This window comes from Thermomyces dupontii (genome assembly GCF_041956625.1).
Source record: "Thermomyces dupontii strain NRRL 2155 unplaced genomic scaffold VTN31scaffold_10, whole genome shotgun sequence".
In the NCBI taxonomy this organism is placed as follows: Eukaryota; Fungi; Ascomycota; class Eurotiomycetes; order Eurotiales; family Trichocomaceae; genus Thermomyces; species Thermomyces dupontii.
The window spans coordinates 392,511-407,817 of record NW_027192316.1 but is presented as its reverse complement, the minus strand read 5'-3'; the positions used below and the strand labels follow the sequence as shown (position 1 = coordinate 407,817).

Below are 15,307 nucleotides of genomic sequence, written 5' to 3'. Positions count from 1 at the left end.
GGCGTTAGTGGCGAAAAAAAAGTCATTCTCGAAAAAGGTGTATACCCATCGAGAAAGAATGAGCGCAACACAGGCAGAGACTCACAGCGACTTCCAGCGTGGGATGCTGGGAGATGTGAATCGGTTGAGTGGTGTACGGGTTGTACGGGGGCCAGGGAGAGCTTGCGAGATGCTTAATTGCTTTGGGCTTAGGCCTCTCTCTCACACTTTGGATTTGGGGGGGGTATCTGGGTCCACTCGGATCTACACTGGGTACCGATGACGAACACGGCACAGTGGCGACTCAAGGGTTGATCATGAATTCTTCGAGAATCAATCGTCATGAATAAGTATGTATGTAAAGAAGGAAAATAATAGTAATAAAAGAAGAGGAGAGGAGGAGGCGACGGAGGAGGAGGAGGAGGAAGCTCAGGTGAACCGAGAACGGGTTCACGAATGAAGGGCCAGGCTCATAAGGCAGCTTCTAGCCTTCTTAGATCGGCCGGGGAAGCAAGGCACATCCTCTCTCCTTTCTTCTTCCTCCGTACTCGTATACCTAGTAGTACATAACCTACTCTTCTTCTCTTCTCCTCTCCTCTCTTGTCTCTAGACTCTGGGGTCGAGAGGGGCTGCAGACTGGGGTCCACACAATGCGACTCCGTCCGCGGCGGCCGATTCGATGATTATTGCTGCAGGCCCTGCACCACCATGCACTGCCAAAGGATGGACGAAATGGTAGGTCTTCGTAATTGCCTTTTCACACGACGGGGTCCTCTCTGCATCCATCTGCAATTCTACTGTTGACACAGACCGGACCGGAGTACGGAGTACATGTACTGTACTCCATGTACTGTAGACTCTGATTGTATTATTTATTTCATGGCTCGATGTCATTGTCCATGGCCACGCGGCGGGGTTGATACTTGACAGAGCCGCTTCCACGGTCATCATTGGGGCCCCCGACCCATGAACAGGGGTTGTTCTCGATCAATGGACCATGATCCCTTCTCTAACCCTCACTAACCGAAAGCCAGGGAGTTTGAAGGCAGACCAAGGTTCGACGAACGAACAGCGAGGGAAGCCTGGGAAAGGGCCAGCCGCTCTCCACAAACCAAGTCTCAATTCTAATTCTCGCCCAGGTCATGTGATTGATTCTACACCAGTCTGGGGAAAGATCGGATGAATGTTTTTCCCCAGTCACATGAGGCCCCACTTGCTGCCAAAGGAAGCTTGCCGTCCATGGGGACGATGACTGGCGGAATGGCTGAGGGCGCTATTCTGCCGGTAAGAGTAGAGCCCATAAGGCCCGCCTGGAAAATCCCGCAGCAAATCGCCAAGCCGCCAAGCGGATGGATCAACTGCGGGGAAGCCAATCACCGTCCGTTCCGGATGGGCCGCGCAGAAGATCTCTTGTCTTCTTTCGTTAAGCTCCGAACAGACGCCTTCCTTCTTCCAAGGAACCAGTCATTCTGACACCCAAAACCATACTCCGTACAGGACTGGTACAGTACTTGGTACGGTATGAAAAAAAATGTGATGCAAGAGAAGCATCTTGACAGAGATTCTCCATGCAATGGTACAGTCCAGAATCCCTGCACTTTTATACGGATACATACGGAAGTACAGTAATGAGAAGGTATGTATTATGGTAACGGCCGGGTACACACGAGTACGGATTCATGCCGTCGCAGCGGATTCCTTTTGCTGTCGGAGTTTCTCCTCAAACTTGGCAAACTCCTGCATCGCAATCTCCTCCTCCTGGTCCAAAACTTGATGCACCCCTTTGACCTCCTCGATCTGTGGTCAAAAATTAGCAACCAGGCAGTAGACAAATGGCCAGGAAAAGAGGGAACATACATAGTGCATCAACATCGACTCAATGCCGTTCTTCAGCGTCACCGTGCTGGAGTCGCACGTTCGGCAAGCCCCGCGCAGCTTAAGCTTCACGATGCCGTCTTCGAACCCTCGGTACTCAATGTCCCCGCCGTCTTCCTGGATCGCAGGTCGGATGCGTGTCTCCAGTAGCTCCTTGATCATGCTAACAACTTCGTCGTCGTCTTCGCTGTATCCCAGCGTATCCTGCTCGCCGCCTTCCTGGGCGTTCTCACCCGAGACGGCCTTCTCGACCGTATTCACGATCGGCTCTCCCGACGTGATCGCTTCCGTAATCAAGCTAAACACCTCGGGCTTGATATGCGCCCAATTGGCATCGCTGGCCTTGGTCACGGTGATGAAGTCGGTTCCGAAAAAGACGGAGGAAACGCCGTCGACATTCAGCAACTTGGCCGCTAGCGGCGATGGATGCGGCGGCGCAATGGTCGACCGAGGAGACAGATACTCGAGGAACGGAGTAGGGAAATTCTCCGGAAGGATGCGATGGTTCGGAAGAAACTTGAGAGCCTAAGCAAACCCTTGTCAGATCTGGATTCGGCAAGCCGGCACCGTGACTGTCCGGACCGAACTTACATCGGGATTCGGCGTCGACTCAGTCTGGATGAATATTGTCCGCCGGTTTGTCGGGTCGACTCTGGTCGGATAGTGACTCGGCTGCAGGCTCGGTCTGCGCCGGCTCTTGGATGGCGTGATCGCTGGGAGACTACTCGGGGCGTAATGGATGGTCCTCCGGGAAGCCGCGGCGAGTCGGCCGCCTTCGCACACGCGGGGGGACCAGGACGGCGACTTGAGAACTGACCGTCGCGCCACTATGCGCGATAATTGCTGTGTAGACATGGTGACAATAACTGCTTGAGAAAGCGAAGACTCGTCAGACGAGAAGAAATCGAGTGACCACTCAAGCCTTTGACGTAATCGATGGCGCATCACGTGAGAATCATTAGTCAACGACCATGGATATAACGAACTAAATCAAACCGGCCCAAAATTCGTTAAATCCAGGTATTCATGAAGACCAGGTACATATGGCATATGGCATATGCACGGGTATTTCGAGTATGCTTCGGATAAAATGCATTCAAATACTGTAGTAGTCATTAGAAGCCTTTCCGCGACGTACTCTTGAGAATCCATCGGAGTCGTGTGCCTAAGGATGGAGTTGTTGTCAAAACGTACCCAGGTTTTGCTCATTGATCTCATCAACAGTACCTACCTAGGTAGGTACATCTCAGGCCAACCCTGAATATTACTACTGTATGTAATGCTACAACCAACCCAGCCAACCTCTCAGCCGATTCAAGAGTTCAAGAGATTCCTTATAAACTGATGGGACTGATGTCAACATGCGTTTTACGTTCGAGATCTTAAGTACAGCATACCTACCTAATAGCTAGTACCCACGGCGATAAAACTACACCTATATCACGAACTCAATCCTTTTGCTTCTGGAAGAAATTTCTCATGTCGGACTGCCGATGACTCTTCAACTTCGTCGTAGGACTCGCTCATGCTTTAACAGTTGTTGGATTAGGATGTCACCATCGGGCTGCTGCGATTCATGCAAACGAAGTGCTCATCGAGGGCCTGATCGACGGTGATTTTTGGTGGTTGTTCGACTAGCACCTCCTCATCTTCCTGCTCCTCCACAGACTGAGTTGTGATGAATACATCTCGTCCAAGTCCTCGAGTTTATTCCGCACTTGTTCATGGTATGGGCAAACAACTCAGCACGACGAAATCGTTACATCCAGGATATCGTTAATTCGAGGTTCGTTAAAGCCAGGTTTGACTAACTCATATTTGGTTAGCTTAGCCATTCTGGGTTAGCCTACCCCGTAGACAGAGACCAGGGATCTACGACTGGTCACTAGCATCATCAAACATCAGACTGAACTTCTGTAGTGGAAAGGAATTGATAAAGAGCAAATCATGAAAAGAAATACGTACGCGCAAATGAGGGTGATTGTCGGTGCTAAATAACTCGAATAACCGGCGGAACTCTAGCGACGTGTCGGAGGCGTTGGCCGAAGATCGTTCTTGAATGTCCTTTTCCAACCCTGAAGACATTTTCAATCCCGGCAACAGGAGTCGATTGGAGACTGGATCATCATGCTTCAAACGTGTCAGGTTTGCTCGAAGGAGCGTGCAAAATACAAATGTCCCTCGTGCGGCGTTCAGAGGTGAAAAATTTTCTATTCCGTACTCGGTTCCTCTGGCTGACCTTGTTTGAATCAGCTGCTCTCTCGCCTGTACAAAAGCACACAAGATCTACTGCACTCCCAAGCCGGCGAGTCCTCGGCAGGACAAGCAAGGCGAAGCACCGTCCGACGAGGCAGCACAGCCGACAACAAAGAAGGAACAAGAAGACGCCAGCCACGACGATAACGAAGCGCCGCTCACCGATTCCGACAAGCTTGCCGCCATGTCTGATAAATTCAAGGAGATATTGGACAACACCCCGGGCCTCCGCGCGAAGCTGCACAACATATACAAGTCGACCCTGGAAGAAGCTTGGGACAGCGGGCCGCCGAATCGACCTGGACAGCAGTCACGCAAGGGTGGGAAAGGACCTCATCGCGGGCCTTGGACCGAGGAAAAGGGCTTTCGCCGAGGACAGGGTTTAGTCCAAGCGTGGCGAGTGCAATGCGAGGAGGGTCTGGACACGAGCCCCGAGGCCGAAGGGTTTATGAGGTTCCGGGAGCTTGTTCTCACTGGGGGGAAGGCTGGAGGTGATTGACTGACAGTGAGCACGAGTCTTCTCACACATCAGCAGTCCCCCGAGAGAATGAGCCTGAGTAGATTGTGATAGACATTGGCTGCGCCACCCCCCTGTCTCTTTCAGCAGGCCATTTAGTTTCGATGATCCTGCTGCAGAAAGCACTACAAGAAGCTGGGAGCAGACCGGCTTGTCCTCCAATCGGTGATCGATGTCTGCGGGACATGGTTCGCCGATCGTCTCGGCCGGCAAGCACTGGGAACAAGGGCCGTTGTTCAGGTTCCAAGGCCATGGACTCTGCGGGTGGACTCGAGTGCCACCAGTCCGGCAGATAGTCGAGCGCCATTAACAATGAGATTATTACAGTAGTATCAATCGAAGCTTGAGTATGATAATGCCTCAAGTCGTCACCCCACAGACCGAAAGGATTTGATTGCGCTTGACTGCACGTGCCCGCATGCAGCTGCAGGCCTACCGTTAAGGAATTGCGTTGTACGTTTGATAGTGGTTGGCCCGATGAGGTGCAGTAGCCAAGCGCAACTAATAATCCTTTAGACCAGGCTGTCCAGTCTACGGTGCCTATCATTCCCTAACAGTACTATACAAAGGCAGCTAGGAAGGCCACTCTGAGGTCTTGTCAGACGGGCTATGGTACGGATAGAGAGAGGTAGGTAGAGGAAGTATGGTAATGACAGCAGCCTACTATGGAGTATGTCCTTGGAGCACTAAGCATAAGTTACATCATCCTCCCGCAATCAACCGCTTGATGGAGACAGAGGTACTCCGTCCTGTACTGTATGTAGTCTGAAACTCTTCGAGACCAACAAAAGTCTTCTGCTCGGCCTCGAGTCCAATCGGATTAGCAGTGATTCGGACGACCTTGATTCTGTGTCCGCGCCGCTGGATCTTCCTGGGTGTTGGATGGAGCAACGCCCCAGACAACTTGAAGATCTCTGGGGTTTTAGACCAGGCTGTGGATGCATTCCGCGTATCGCAATGCCGCCATTTGGTCGATCGTGGGGGTATTCTTTTTTAAAAAAACGGGGCATCATGCAGCCCAGTCGCGTTGAGCTGCTCCTATACATACTCGTAGGTTCGTTTATCGTAGTACGGTGAAAGCCGATGCCTCCGGAGGCATCGGATCACGGGCAGCAATGCACCGTCTGGCTATCCAATCAATCACTGAAAATGATACCTACCTGCTGCCGTCTTGCGTTGCAGAGGATCCCGTCAAACTGGGTTCGGACGAACTGTATCGACACAGGAATCCTTTCCCCCCCAAAAATCCCCCAAGATCAGCCCGACAATCCCCCTCTGCGTTCATCCAATGACTCCCCGTTCTGGACTTGAGAGCATCCATATCCGGTTAGTCTGTTCCAGAGAAATTGAATAATGCAACTAACCTGATTCGGCAATCGTATTTCCGTCCGGCATGGCGCGAGAGAGACCAGACCACCAACCCAGCACCAGCACCGACTCACGCCCTCAAAAGAACGACAAGGAGCAAAACCGCAGGAAAAAGCAAAGACACAATGGCAGCAGACATGACCACAATCTAATTGTTCCTGCACGTGTTTCCTCTTTTCGCCGCGCTTTGGATGTTCAAACGCGGAGGATCGCCGAGACATTTCGAGTGATCGATCGTCTTAATTAGCGGCCGCCGTCCGACCTCCCAGGAGTTTGAGAAAAAAAAAAAATCCTTTCCCAGCGACAAATTCAAGCAGAGTCGAGAGAGAGACGAGATCGATTATTGCTCCATATTGCCGTCCCCTCGGATCCCAGCTCACCCAGCGACCATCCAGCCGCGATCCACCGGGGCGCCCAATCAGTCCAATGCGTCCTGCTGGAGGCATGGCCGATGCAGGAATCACTATTGCCATCCCGCCCGGCTCCCGTCTCCACCCTACTTGGAACGACGCATGAGCTCCCCCAACTCCCCGTCCCAGAGCCGAGTCCCTGCTCCGCCGCACCGTCAGCAAGCCCTGCGCACCACCTGGCGACTCAGTGCTGGCTCGGATGCCTCGCGCAGCTTCCTCGACATGGGCGAAGAGAGCGACGACACCTGGGGCCGGCCCGCCAGCTCCGGCCGAGTGCTCGAGTCCCAGCTGGACAATGCCGACAGCCCCAACCCCAACCACCACAACAACAACGGCAGCAACAGCGGCAACGCCGACGAACAGGGCGTTACCTTTGACGAGCTCGTCGACCGCCTGATCGCCCTGCCCGTAACCAAGCAGGATGGCAAGTTCACCGACATTTTCCTGTGTCTGTACCGCAAGTTCGCCGCGCCGTCGAAACTGTTAAATGCCCTGATCGCCCGCTTCGAGGAGACCGAGGCCAGCGGCAGCCCGCAGCTGACGCGGGCCTTTGAACAGCTGCACCTGCTGCAGGTCATTGCGCAGTGGGTGGCCGAGTATCCCTGCGATTTCGCGCATCCCAAGACGCGGGCCCGGCTGCTGGACTTTGTCACCGCGATCGAAGGGAGCCACATATATATGTTCGCCGCCAAGGAGATCATGCTGCATTTGGAGCACCATGCCGAAGAGGACGACGTGGGCTGGCCGTTCCGTGATGAGGACGAAAACGACAGTGACCGTGCTCCCTCCGAGCAGAGCAAGGAGACCTTTTTGCACACAACGTCGGCACCGGGCTCGCCAACGACGCTCGTCGGCCAGACCACAGTGAACGATCGCTTCTTGAACACGGTCAGCTCGTTGGACCTGAGCGAGGACACGCCCGACGAGTCATCTCGCAACTCGACCTCTCTGTCGACGGCGTCCAGTGCGGCGCCGTCCGGCACGACGCTGACCCTGTCGTCGTCGAGCCACCTCGCGCTCGAGCAGGCTCAACGGGAGGCCATGAGTCTGACGATCACGGAGCGGTTCCCGTTGAGCAAGTTCCACTGGCACCAGTTCATGGAGATCCCCGAGGATGACTTTGCACGGGAACTCACTCGGATGGACTGGGTCATGTTTACGTCGTTCCGGCCGCGCGATCTGGTGCTGCATGTGAGTCTCACCGGCGAGCAAAGGGACAAGATCCGGAATCTGGAGAATGTCAACCGGATGATCAAAGAGTTCAACCACCTTGCCTTTTTCGTGGCGAGCATGGTGCTGTTGCGGGATAAGCCCAAGCATCGGGCACGAGCGATGGAGAAGATTATCAACATTGCATTGGTACGTCACCTAGCCCGGCATTGACTTTAGCAGAAGACTAACAACCCATGCAGCGCCTCCGCCGACAAAACAACTACAACTCCCTCGGCGCCGTGGTGGCCGGCATCAACGGCACGCCGGTGCAGCGGCTCACGCAGACGAAGGAACTGGTCCCTCCGTCCGTACAAAAGGAATTTATGCGGCTGGTGATCCTGATGGGCACGCAAAAGAGTCACTTTGCGTACCGACTGGCCTGGGAGAACTCGTTTGGCGAGCGGATCCCATTCCTCCCGCTCCACCGGCGCGACTTGGTGTCGGCCGAGGAGGGCAACCCGACATTCCTGGACGACAAGAAGGAGCGGATCAACTGGCGCAAGTTCGAGATCATGGGCGATGTAGTCGTGACGCTGCAGCAGAGCCAGCGCACGTCGTATTCGTATATTCAGAAGAATGAGGAGGTTCAGCGACTTGTGCTGGATACGAAGATGCGGGATGAAGAGGTACCTCCCCCCCCCCTTTAACCTTCCTTTTCTGAGGTCTCAGTCTGACAGGGAATAGGATCTGTATAGTCGAAGTCTACAAGTCGAGCCATCCGCAGGCGCCGTCAGCGGGACAGACGGACAACGGAAGATCCTCGGATGGCTTCGGAACTGATCTGTACATAAAAGCTTCGCTCTCGATGTCGATGGTTGTTGTTTCTGGGCAAGGATGGGTGGGAGGGGGAACTATTCTGATCTCAGGGTATTGTTTTTTTTGTTTTGTTGGTCTGGGAACGGATCTGATCGTACAGGAGATATACCTACTCGTACAGTAACTATACTATGTGATGGCCATGTTTTGAGACTCCAGTACATAGTAATTCCTGGAAACTGTCTATTTAATCTGCCATCCTCCCCATCAGGCCAGTTGGTGAAATGCTGACTCGGCAAAATCACGTGACTATCTGCAACCTCCAACCCTGGTTGAGCTTGCAGAAACCTCCCAAGCCGACTGCCGACTGCCGACTCGAGTACTCGACCCTCGACACCACCATCCCGCCGAACCGAACCGTAAGAAAAGAAAAAAAGAAACATCAAAATGTCGTCCGCACAAGCCTCACTATCCTCCCCACAAACCCTCCGATCTCTCTACCGTTCTCTCCTCCGAGAACTTCCTCGACACAACCATCACCAGCAATCATCATCATCATCATCATCATCACCAGCACAACGACAACCACGAGGAGGAGGAGGAGGAGCAAGACTACTCAGCAATCCCACTCCACTTCAAAAACGTATCCGCACACATTTTTCCCCTTCTTCTTCTTCCTCCTCCGACGAGACGACGACAACGACAACGACGACGACAATCCAAGGAAACAAAAGGGAGAGAAAGATTCAACTTGCTCAGCAGATTCTGACGTATACCCGCGCGCAACGGACTTATGTCGAGTTACTCGAACGGTATAACCCCGGATGGGACGATATAGATCAGCAAGAACGGGTGCGGTTGACGGCGAGGAAGGTTGGGATGGATATGCCGATTACGGTGGAGCAGCAGCAGCAGCAGCAGCAGAAGAGTCGATGGAATAATAATAATAATAACGGGGAAGGGGAGTCGTCTTGATTTTTTCATCTACCGTGAAGTTAGTTTTGGGTATAATGTATGATGGGGTTGCTTTTGTGTATAACTATGATAGTGTACCGTATAGGTAGTATTGTTCTGAATATGATGGAATAGATGATCATCGTAATCCAAATCCTTCGCTTTCCTCCACTGCTCTCCAAATCTTGTTTTCCAGCGTTTCGCGCGTACGGTACCGGAAAAGACCCAGTTTGTTGAAGCAGGTATGCGCGATCGGGAAGCGTCCCTCGTCGTCGCCCAGACACGCAATGTGAATGACCAGGCTGCTCGCCCCCGTTGCCGGGATGCGGTCACTGCCCGTGATAAACGAGAGGAGTCGACGCTGCTGCGTCGGCGGGGCGGCCGCGAAGATGGCCCAGAACCACCGCACGGTGTCATCATCCGGTTCCTTCGTCCCCTTTCCCGGGTCGAGAGGGTCCCTCCAGTTCTCGTAGATTGCCACCGCGCGCAACGTTGCGACATCCACGCCCTCATCCGCCCGCGAACCCTGCACCATCAGCTCAATCTCCTCCGGACAGAACAGCGACAGCGCGCTGCCGCCGCACACCGTGAAGAACCCGCGCTTGAACGGCTCGAATTGCCGCTGCACCGCCGTGTCCAGCAGGTACGTCACGTACAGCTGCACGAATTCCTGCCGGTTGGCGTTGGTCACGGCGCGGGTTCCCCCCCCGGGGCAGAGCGGCACGGTCAGCGTCTCTCCGTAGCGGGAAACCACCGCCACAAAGTTTGTGTTGAAGGTTTCCTCCACGTCGCCTTCGTATTCGAGCAGGGCACGAAGCCCCTTGGCCAGCATGGGCCGGTACTCCGCCAGGTCGTCGAGACTGCTCGTGTAGTGGTGCTGCTGCGGTCGCGGTATCGCGTGCGGCGAGGTGGATGACCCGCTCGGCGACGGGGCGCCCGCCAGGAGCTTCTTGAACGTAAACGACGGCAGGGCAACATCCAGAATCGTCGAGTTGTAGATGGCCAGCCCGAACAAAACCCCAACCAGGAAAAACTGCTCCGATGATTCCAGGCAGAACGGGTTGAAGTAGCACAGGCGCGAGTCTTCGTCATACACGAACAGCCCTAGGGGCACACCGGTCAGCAACTTTATATCTTTCAGGGCTCACGTCTTCGATCAAACCAACCATGGTTTGGATCAAACACCTCTCGAACCAACAGCAAAAACCACTCCTTGCGAAGACCCCCCGCATCAACGCCCTCCTCGCCCACAAACTCGATCCTTAGCCCCTTCTTGATCTCCTCCTGGCCCGCGCCCACCACTTCGCTGACCCCGCGCAGGCTGTCTTCAACGAGACATTCCCGCCGCACTTTCAAATGCAGATACTGACTCACGGACTTGTGGTTCAGGATACTGTCAAAGAAGGCCTCCCGGGCCTTGAGCGCCATCTGGCGCCGCGCTTCATGCTCCAGGATCCGGCTCTTGGCCGAGATGCTCAGGAGAAACGGGTACTGGCAGAACGAGAACCTCCCATCCCGCGCTTCCCAGACTTCGAAATCAGCCACAAGGTCGGAATAGTCCAACAGACTGTTGTAGAACCGGCTGATGGGGAGCACAGCGCCATGGCCGCTGGACTTTCGGCCACTCCGTCGGCGTTCGGCATTCGCATTGTTCGCCGCAAAGAGCAGCGCCATCACGCGAGCGGCGGCGCGGATCTGCCAGTCTTCAGAGTACACAATCCCCCGGCCGTCATCTTCACCCTTCTTTTGCTGTGGCCGCGCGTTCAGCGCCGCGTGGAGCTGCGCAGGAGAACTCTCGATGGTGCCCGACAGACTCGGCACCAGTCCGCCAGTCGGTTCAAACGACCCACTGCGACGGTTGCCGCGCTGTCGAGTCAGCCGATACGTTATGAAACTACCAACGAGATCAACCAGCCGCTCAAACTCCGGCTCGGGGTAGCGGGAAAACCATCCCACAAGATACTGATGACAATCATTGGGCAGGTTCCCCAGTAGACCCAAGATCCTCTTGATGATCCCGGAATGATAACCAAGTCCCCCGGGCTTCGATCTCTCTTTTCGCCCACTGCGGCCTAGTCTGCTAAAGTTGGGCACTTCCGTTCTTCCAGTAGTACAATCTAGGGCCTCGCTCTGTGACGACGTAGACGGGTACAGTAATGGATTGGCGAGCAGGATGAGAAGGAACCGAATGTCATCGGGACGCTGTAGCGGCCAACGGGGGCGTTTCAGCAATTCTTCCGTCGCCTTCAGCAACGTACGCCGGATGTGTGCCCTTGCTTCGGCAATCTCCTTCTCCAAACTCGCCAAATCGCATGCCGCAGCAGGCCTATCATCAACCAGCGAGGTCAACATATTCCTCCAGGACTCTCCCGCATTAATGACCAGCCGATACCACTGAAAGACCTCGGCCCAGTCAATTCGCGGACTCTTGGTACTCATACGGGTTTTTGTCGGGACAACGACCCGCTCGTCCGGACTAGCATCCTTTGGATCGTGGTGACGAGGCCGGCCTCCGGTCCACCACGAGGAATTCTCCGCAATGTCCCCTAACAAGAGTAATTTCGGATCAAGAACGTCGAATCCAGACGCCTCTTGCGTGGGAGTCTGTTGAGATGGTTCCCTTTTTTTGGTCGTCGTCAAACTCTCACTGACAGTACGTCGAGGTGGACCAGGGGTCATGAAAGATCGATTCAAGCATCCGCAGCCAGTAAATGACATGGTAATATACTCTTCCAAGGGTCCAAACAGTGACGGACGACTTTCTGTGTTTTCCTCATGCCCATTGCCTCGATGATCACCGACTTGACGAGTCGACACCCTGGTCTCGGGCGAACGATCCCGTCGCAGGGGTGGTGTATCCGAAGCTGAGCGTAACCTCATCCTGCCATCTTTCCGTTCCATGGATGATGGAACTGGGAATCTCCGGTCTGGGAGGTTCGTGGGACTGAGCAATGCTTGCGGACCAGCCGGCCGCCCACGTTCGCCATCCTGCCTGGGGCCACCGGGAGAATGGGCGCGCCGAACGGCGCCGCGAGACGGAGGCGCTCGCCGACCCTTCAGACGAGCCTGTAAGAAGCTCGATAGACACTGATCGATCAAAGCGCGCGTCTTCTCGAGTGACAGTGGGGTCGCTACGGACACGAATGAGCATCAGACAAGGCAAATTGCCGCTTTACATATCAATAGCCTACCTGGGAGGGAGGACTTGGATGGTCCATCTTTCGGCGGCGGAGCTGGTGCATCATCCTTCCTAGGCACTGGATCGGCCCCCAATCTCGGATGCGGCTCCAAATCACTAACGGTCAGGCACACTGTGCAGTGAAAGACCTTCTGGTTCCTCGGCCACCGCACTGTCGAGTTACATGCCATGCATTTACCCGTCATGGTGTCCTCCGCCGGTATGCTTCGCTTTCTCGGGCTCGCCGCCGCCTGCAGCGCGGGAATATGCACGTCATCATCGTCACTATCGTCGTCGGACGATTGCAGGAAATCCTGGTGGGACGGCTTCCGTTCCTTCTTGATGCCACTGGCTAGAAACGACGGGAAGGGTTGGCTGAGGGAGCGAGTATGTGTGCGTCGCCGATGGGCATTTCCCGGCGGAGGGATCATCACGGGCACGACATGATCGACGGCCACGGGGTCATTGCTGACAACATCGTCGTAGGGAGCTGGCCGCGCGGACCAGGTGTGCGAATGAGCTGGTTGAGAGGCGTGCGACAGAAAGCGGGAAGACCACGACGGCATAAGGACGCATTTAATCGAAACGTTCTTCTTTCTCTCTCTCTGCGTCTGCAGCGCCTGTCGTTCTGCGCTCAAAATGAGAGTACGTGAATCAGACGATCAATGAATCAGGCTGGTGAGGCAGGCGGAGAATTGGAGAGTTCTCGATGGTAGTCGCATGCATTCACGCCGTTATGCGCTGGTATCAGATTGCTCTGTTTCCTTCGATAGAATAGCGAGATCCTGATGCCTTCTCAACGCTGACTGAGCGGTTCGATGAGCTCGAGACGGGAGGTATCCAAGGGGATGGATTGGGTTTCTTCGTATCCGTCGGGGACCAGCCCGGGGTGCAATAAATACAACACGATTTCAATTTGAACCGACTTTGATAATTCAGTCACAGTGTCTCAGAACTCAAATTGCGGGAAATCAGATCATGAGCGACTGTCTCTGTTCACAATGGGAGTCTGTATACGGAGTATGGGGAGCTGACGTTGATGTCCCAGTAGCTATGGCCGGATACGGAACTATAATACCGGACCGTAAATAACGTCGTCTGTTGACACGGTCCAACGTAGTCAAGGAAAACGATGGCGAGGAAGAGGCCAAGGACGTCTACAGATGTCAGATAGGGATATTTTGACACTGCGGCTCACTGCCAAGGGCTGACTCGTCCAGCATGTCGAGGCTGGTTCACAAATCTTACAATTTGGCACCAAAGATTAGGCCTCATCCGCCGATAGAATTGGAAACATACTCATGGCCATTAATGATACGTCGCTAAAACTCGTTGGATTGACCATCATGAATTTTTCTAATCCGGAAAAGAAACCACTGCCACAATATCCACACTGTAGCTGCATTATCCTCTGAATGCGCCCAACTAAACCCCATACATCGTCTAACGGTATCGCCAGAAGCTCTGGGTGTTGAGCCGCTTCCAGTTGTGTCGGCGGCCCTTCCGGGTCTTGTTGAAGCGGTGGCCCTTCTGGATACCGCGAGACTTCTTGCCGATCGAAGTAAGACCACGGGATTCGCGGTGCTGGGGTCTAAATTAGCTCCGTTATACACGTCATGCAGGTCTAGGGGGACAAACCTTGTGCACAGGCTTGCAGATCCAGTTGATGCGGGGATCGCGGCGGATAGCCTTGTGCTGGGGATCGACGAGGATAACCTCGTAGTACTTGTAGGTGGAGTCCTGGTTGATCCAGTACGAGTTCAGGACACGCAGGTTGCTGCAGCGGCGACCAACACGCTCCTCGGCAGTGGCACGGAGAGAGCGCTGGTACTTGAGCTGGTTAATACCCTGGTTGGTGGGCTTGCCTGTTCAAACCGTAGCTTGTCAGCAAAATCTGATTCTTTCCCCGTCGTAACGCCCAGGGACAATGATCCAACGTACCGTAATTGGCACCCTTGGGCACGGGCCTCTTGCGTCCTCCGCGGCGGACACGAACGCGGTAGATGACGTAGCCCTGCTTGGCCTTGTAGCCGAGACGGCGGGCCTTGTCGGGGCGCGATGGGCGGGAAGCTCGGTGGATGACATTGAGTTGACGGAGCTATATTAATGCACTCTCAGCAATGTTCAACGAGTGTATAGCAAGACACAGCAAAGCAAATGGGTCTATATTTGCATTGCGTGCCACGTCCACCTTGCCGGGATCGATCGATCGATCGAACCGACCGCGCCCAAAAGCCAATTCCCCGAACATTCAACGGATCTTGGTACTCTGGTACTGTGGTCGTGGCGAGTTCGTCTCGGATTCTCTCACCCGGCGAGGCTTGCGACAATGCAACGCTCAAAAGCAATCGAGTCATCGGGAAATCTCACCTCCCAGCAACGGACGCGGAGCAAGAAGCGCATCACATCGGACTGCTTCTTCCGATGGAGCTCTTCAACATATTTGAGGGCACCCATCTGAGTCAAAGTCAATTCTGACTTGTTCGGAGAGCAATTGATTCCAGGAGGCACGGTTGGAACGTACCTTGACGGCTTGACCTCCTCGTCGTCGACTCTTGGTCGGTCGCTGCTTGAACAAAAAAGTTGCACGTCGAGAGAAGCCGCCGACTTGTGTGTGGGACGCACGGGAATTAGGCGAGCTTGGCGACAATTGCACCAGCCACACAAGCCACATATTATGTAATTATGCCGTGGCTGATAATGGGTCTTGGCATTCCAATCACGACTTCGGCATTTTGCCGGTTCTCCCTGTCATGTCGTGCCGAAGGCTTGAATCTACTTGAATGTGCTCAGGACGATAAT

General features: G+C 54.4%; 6 protein-coding genes across 6 annotated transcripts; 3 read left to right on the top strand and 3 right to left on the bottom strand.

Moving 5' to 3' along the window:
• Positions 1-1,656: 1,656 nt before the first annotated feature.
• VTN31DRAFT_1957 (uncharacterized protein) lies at positions 1,657-2,709 on the bottom strand (the record flags this gene model as incomplete). The annotated part of the gene is made up of 3 exons (XM_069402071.1): positions 1,657-1,776; positions 1,837-2,379; positions 2,446-2,709. The coding sequence occupies 3 exons, from the start codon at positions 2,707-2,709 to the stop codon at positions 1,657-1,659; spliced, it is 927 nt and encodes a 308-aa protein (XP_069257586.1).
• A 1,272-nt stretch (positions 2,710-3,981) lies between these two features.
• On the top strand, positions 3,982-4,609 carry VTN31DRAFT_1956 (uncharacterized protein; the record flags this gene model as incomplete). The annotated part of the gene is made up of 2 exons (XM_069402070.1): positions 3,982-4,052; positions 4,108-4,609. The coding sequence occupies 2 exons, from the start codon at positions 3,982-3,984 to the stop codon at positions 4,607-4,609; spliced, it is 573 nt and encodes a 190-aa protein (XP_069257585.1).
• A 1,898-nt stretch (positions 4,610-6,507) lies between these two features.
• On the top strand, positions 6,508-8,397 carry VTN31DRAFT_1955 (uncharacterized protein; the record flags this gene model as incomplete). Its single annotated transcript, XM_069402069.1, has 3 exons — positions 6,508-7,764; positions 7,818-8,243; positions 8,302-8,397. The coding sequence occupies 3 exons, from the start codon at positions 6,508-6,510 to the stop codon at positions 8,395-8,397; spliced, it is 1,779 nt and encodes a 592-aa protein (XP_069257584.1).
• Positions 8,398-8,820: 423 nt separating this feature from the next.
• Positions 8,821-9,348, top strand: VTN31DRAFT_1954 (uncharacterized protein; the record flags this gene model as incomplete). Its single annotated transcript, XM_069402068.1, has 1 exon — positions 8,821-9,348. The coding sequence occupies one exon, from the start codon at positions 8,821-8,823 to the stop codon at positions 9,346-9,348; it is 528 nt and encodes a 175-aa protein (XP_069257583.1).
• A 118-nt stretch (positions 9,349-9,466) lies between these two features.
• On the bottom strand, positions 9,467-13,071 carry VTN31DRAFT_1953 (uncharacterized protein; the record flags this gene model as incomplete). Its single annotated transcript, XM_069402067.1, has 3 exons — positions 9,467-10,431; positions 10,494-12,458; positions 12,519-13,071. 3 exons carry the CDS (start codon positions 13,069-13,071, stop codon positions 9,467-9,469), a joined length of 3,483 nt encoding a protein of 1,160 aa, XP_069257582.1.
• An 877-nt stretch (positions 13,072-13,948) lies between these two features.
• On the bottom strand, positions 13,949-14,962 carry VTN31DRAFT_1952 (60S ribosomal protein eL15; the record flags this gene model as incomplete). The annotated part of the gene is made up of 4 exons (XM_069402066.1): positions 13,949-14,089; positions 14,144-14,370; positions 14,447-14,603; positions 14,876-14,962. 4 exons carry the CDS (start codon positions 14,960-14,962, stop codon positions 13,949-13,951), a joined length of 612 nt encoding a protein of 203 aa, XP_069257581.1.
• Positions 14,963-15,307: the final 345 nt, after the last annotated feature.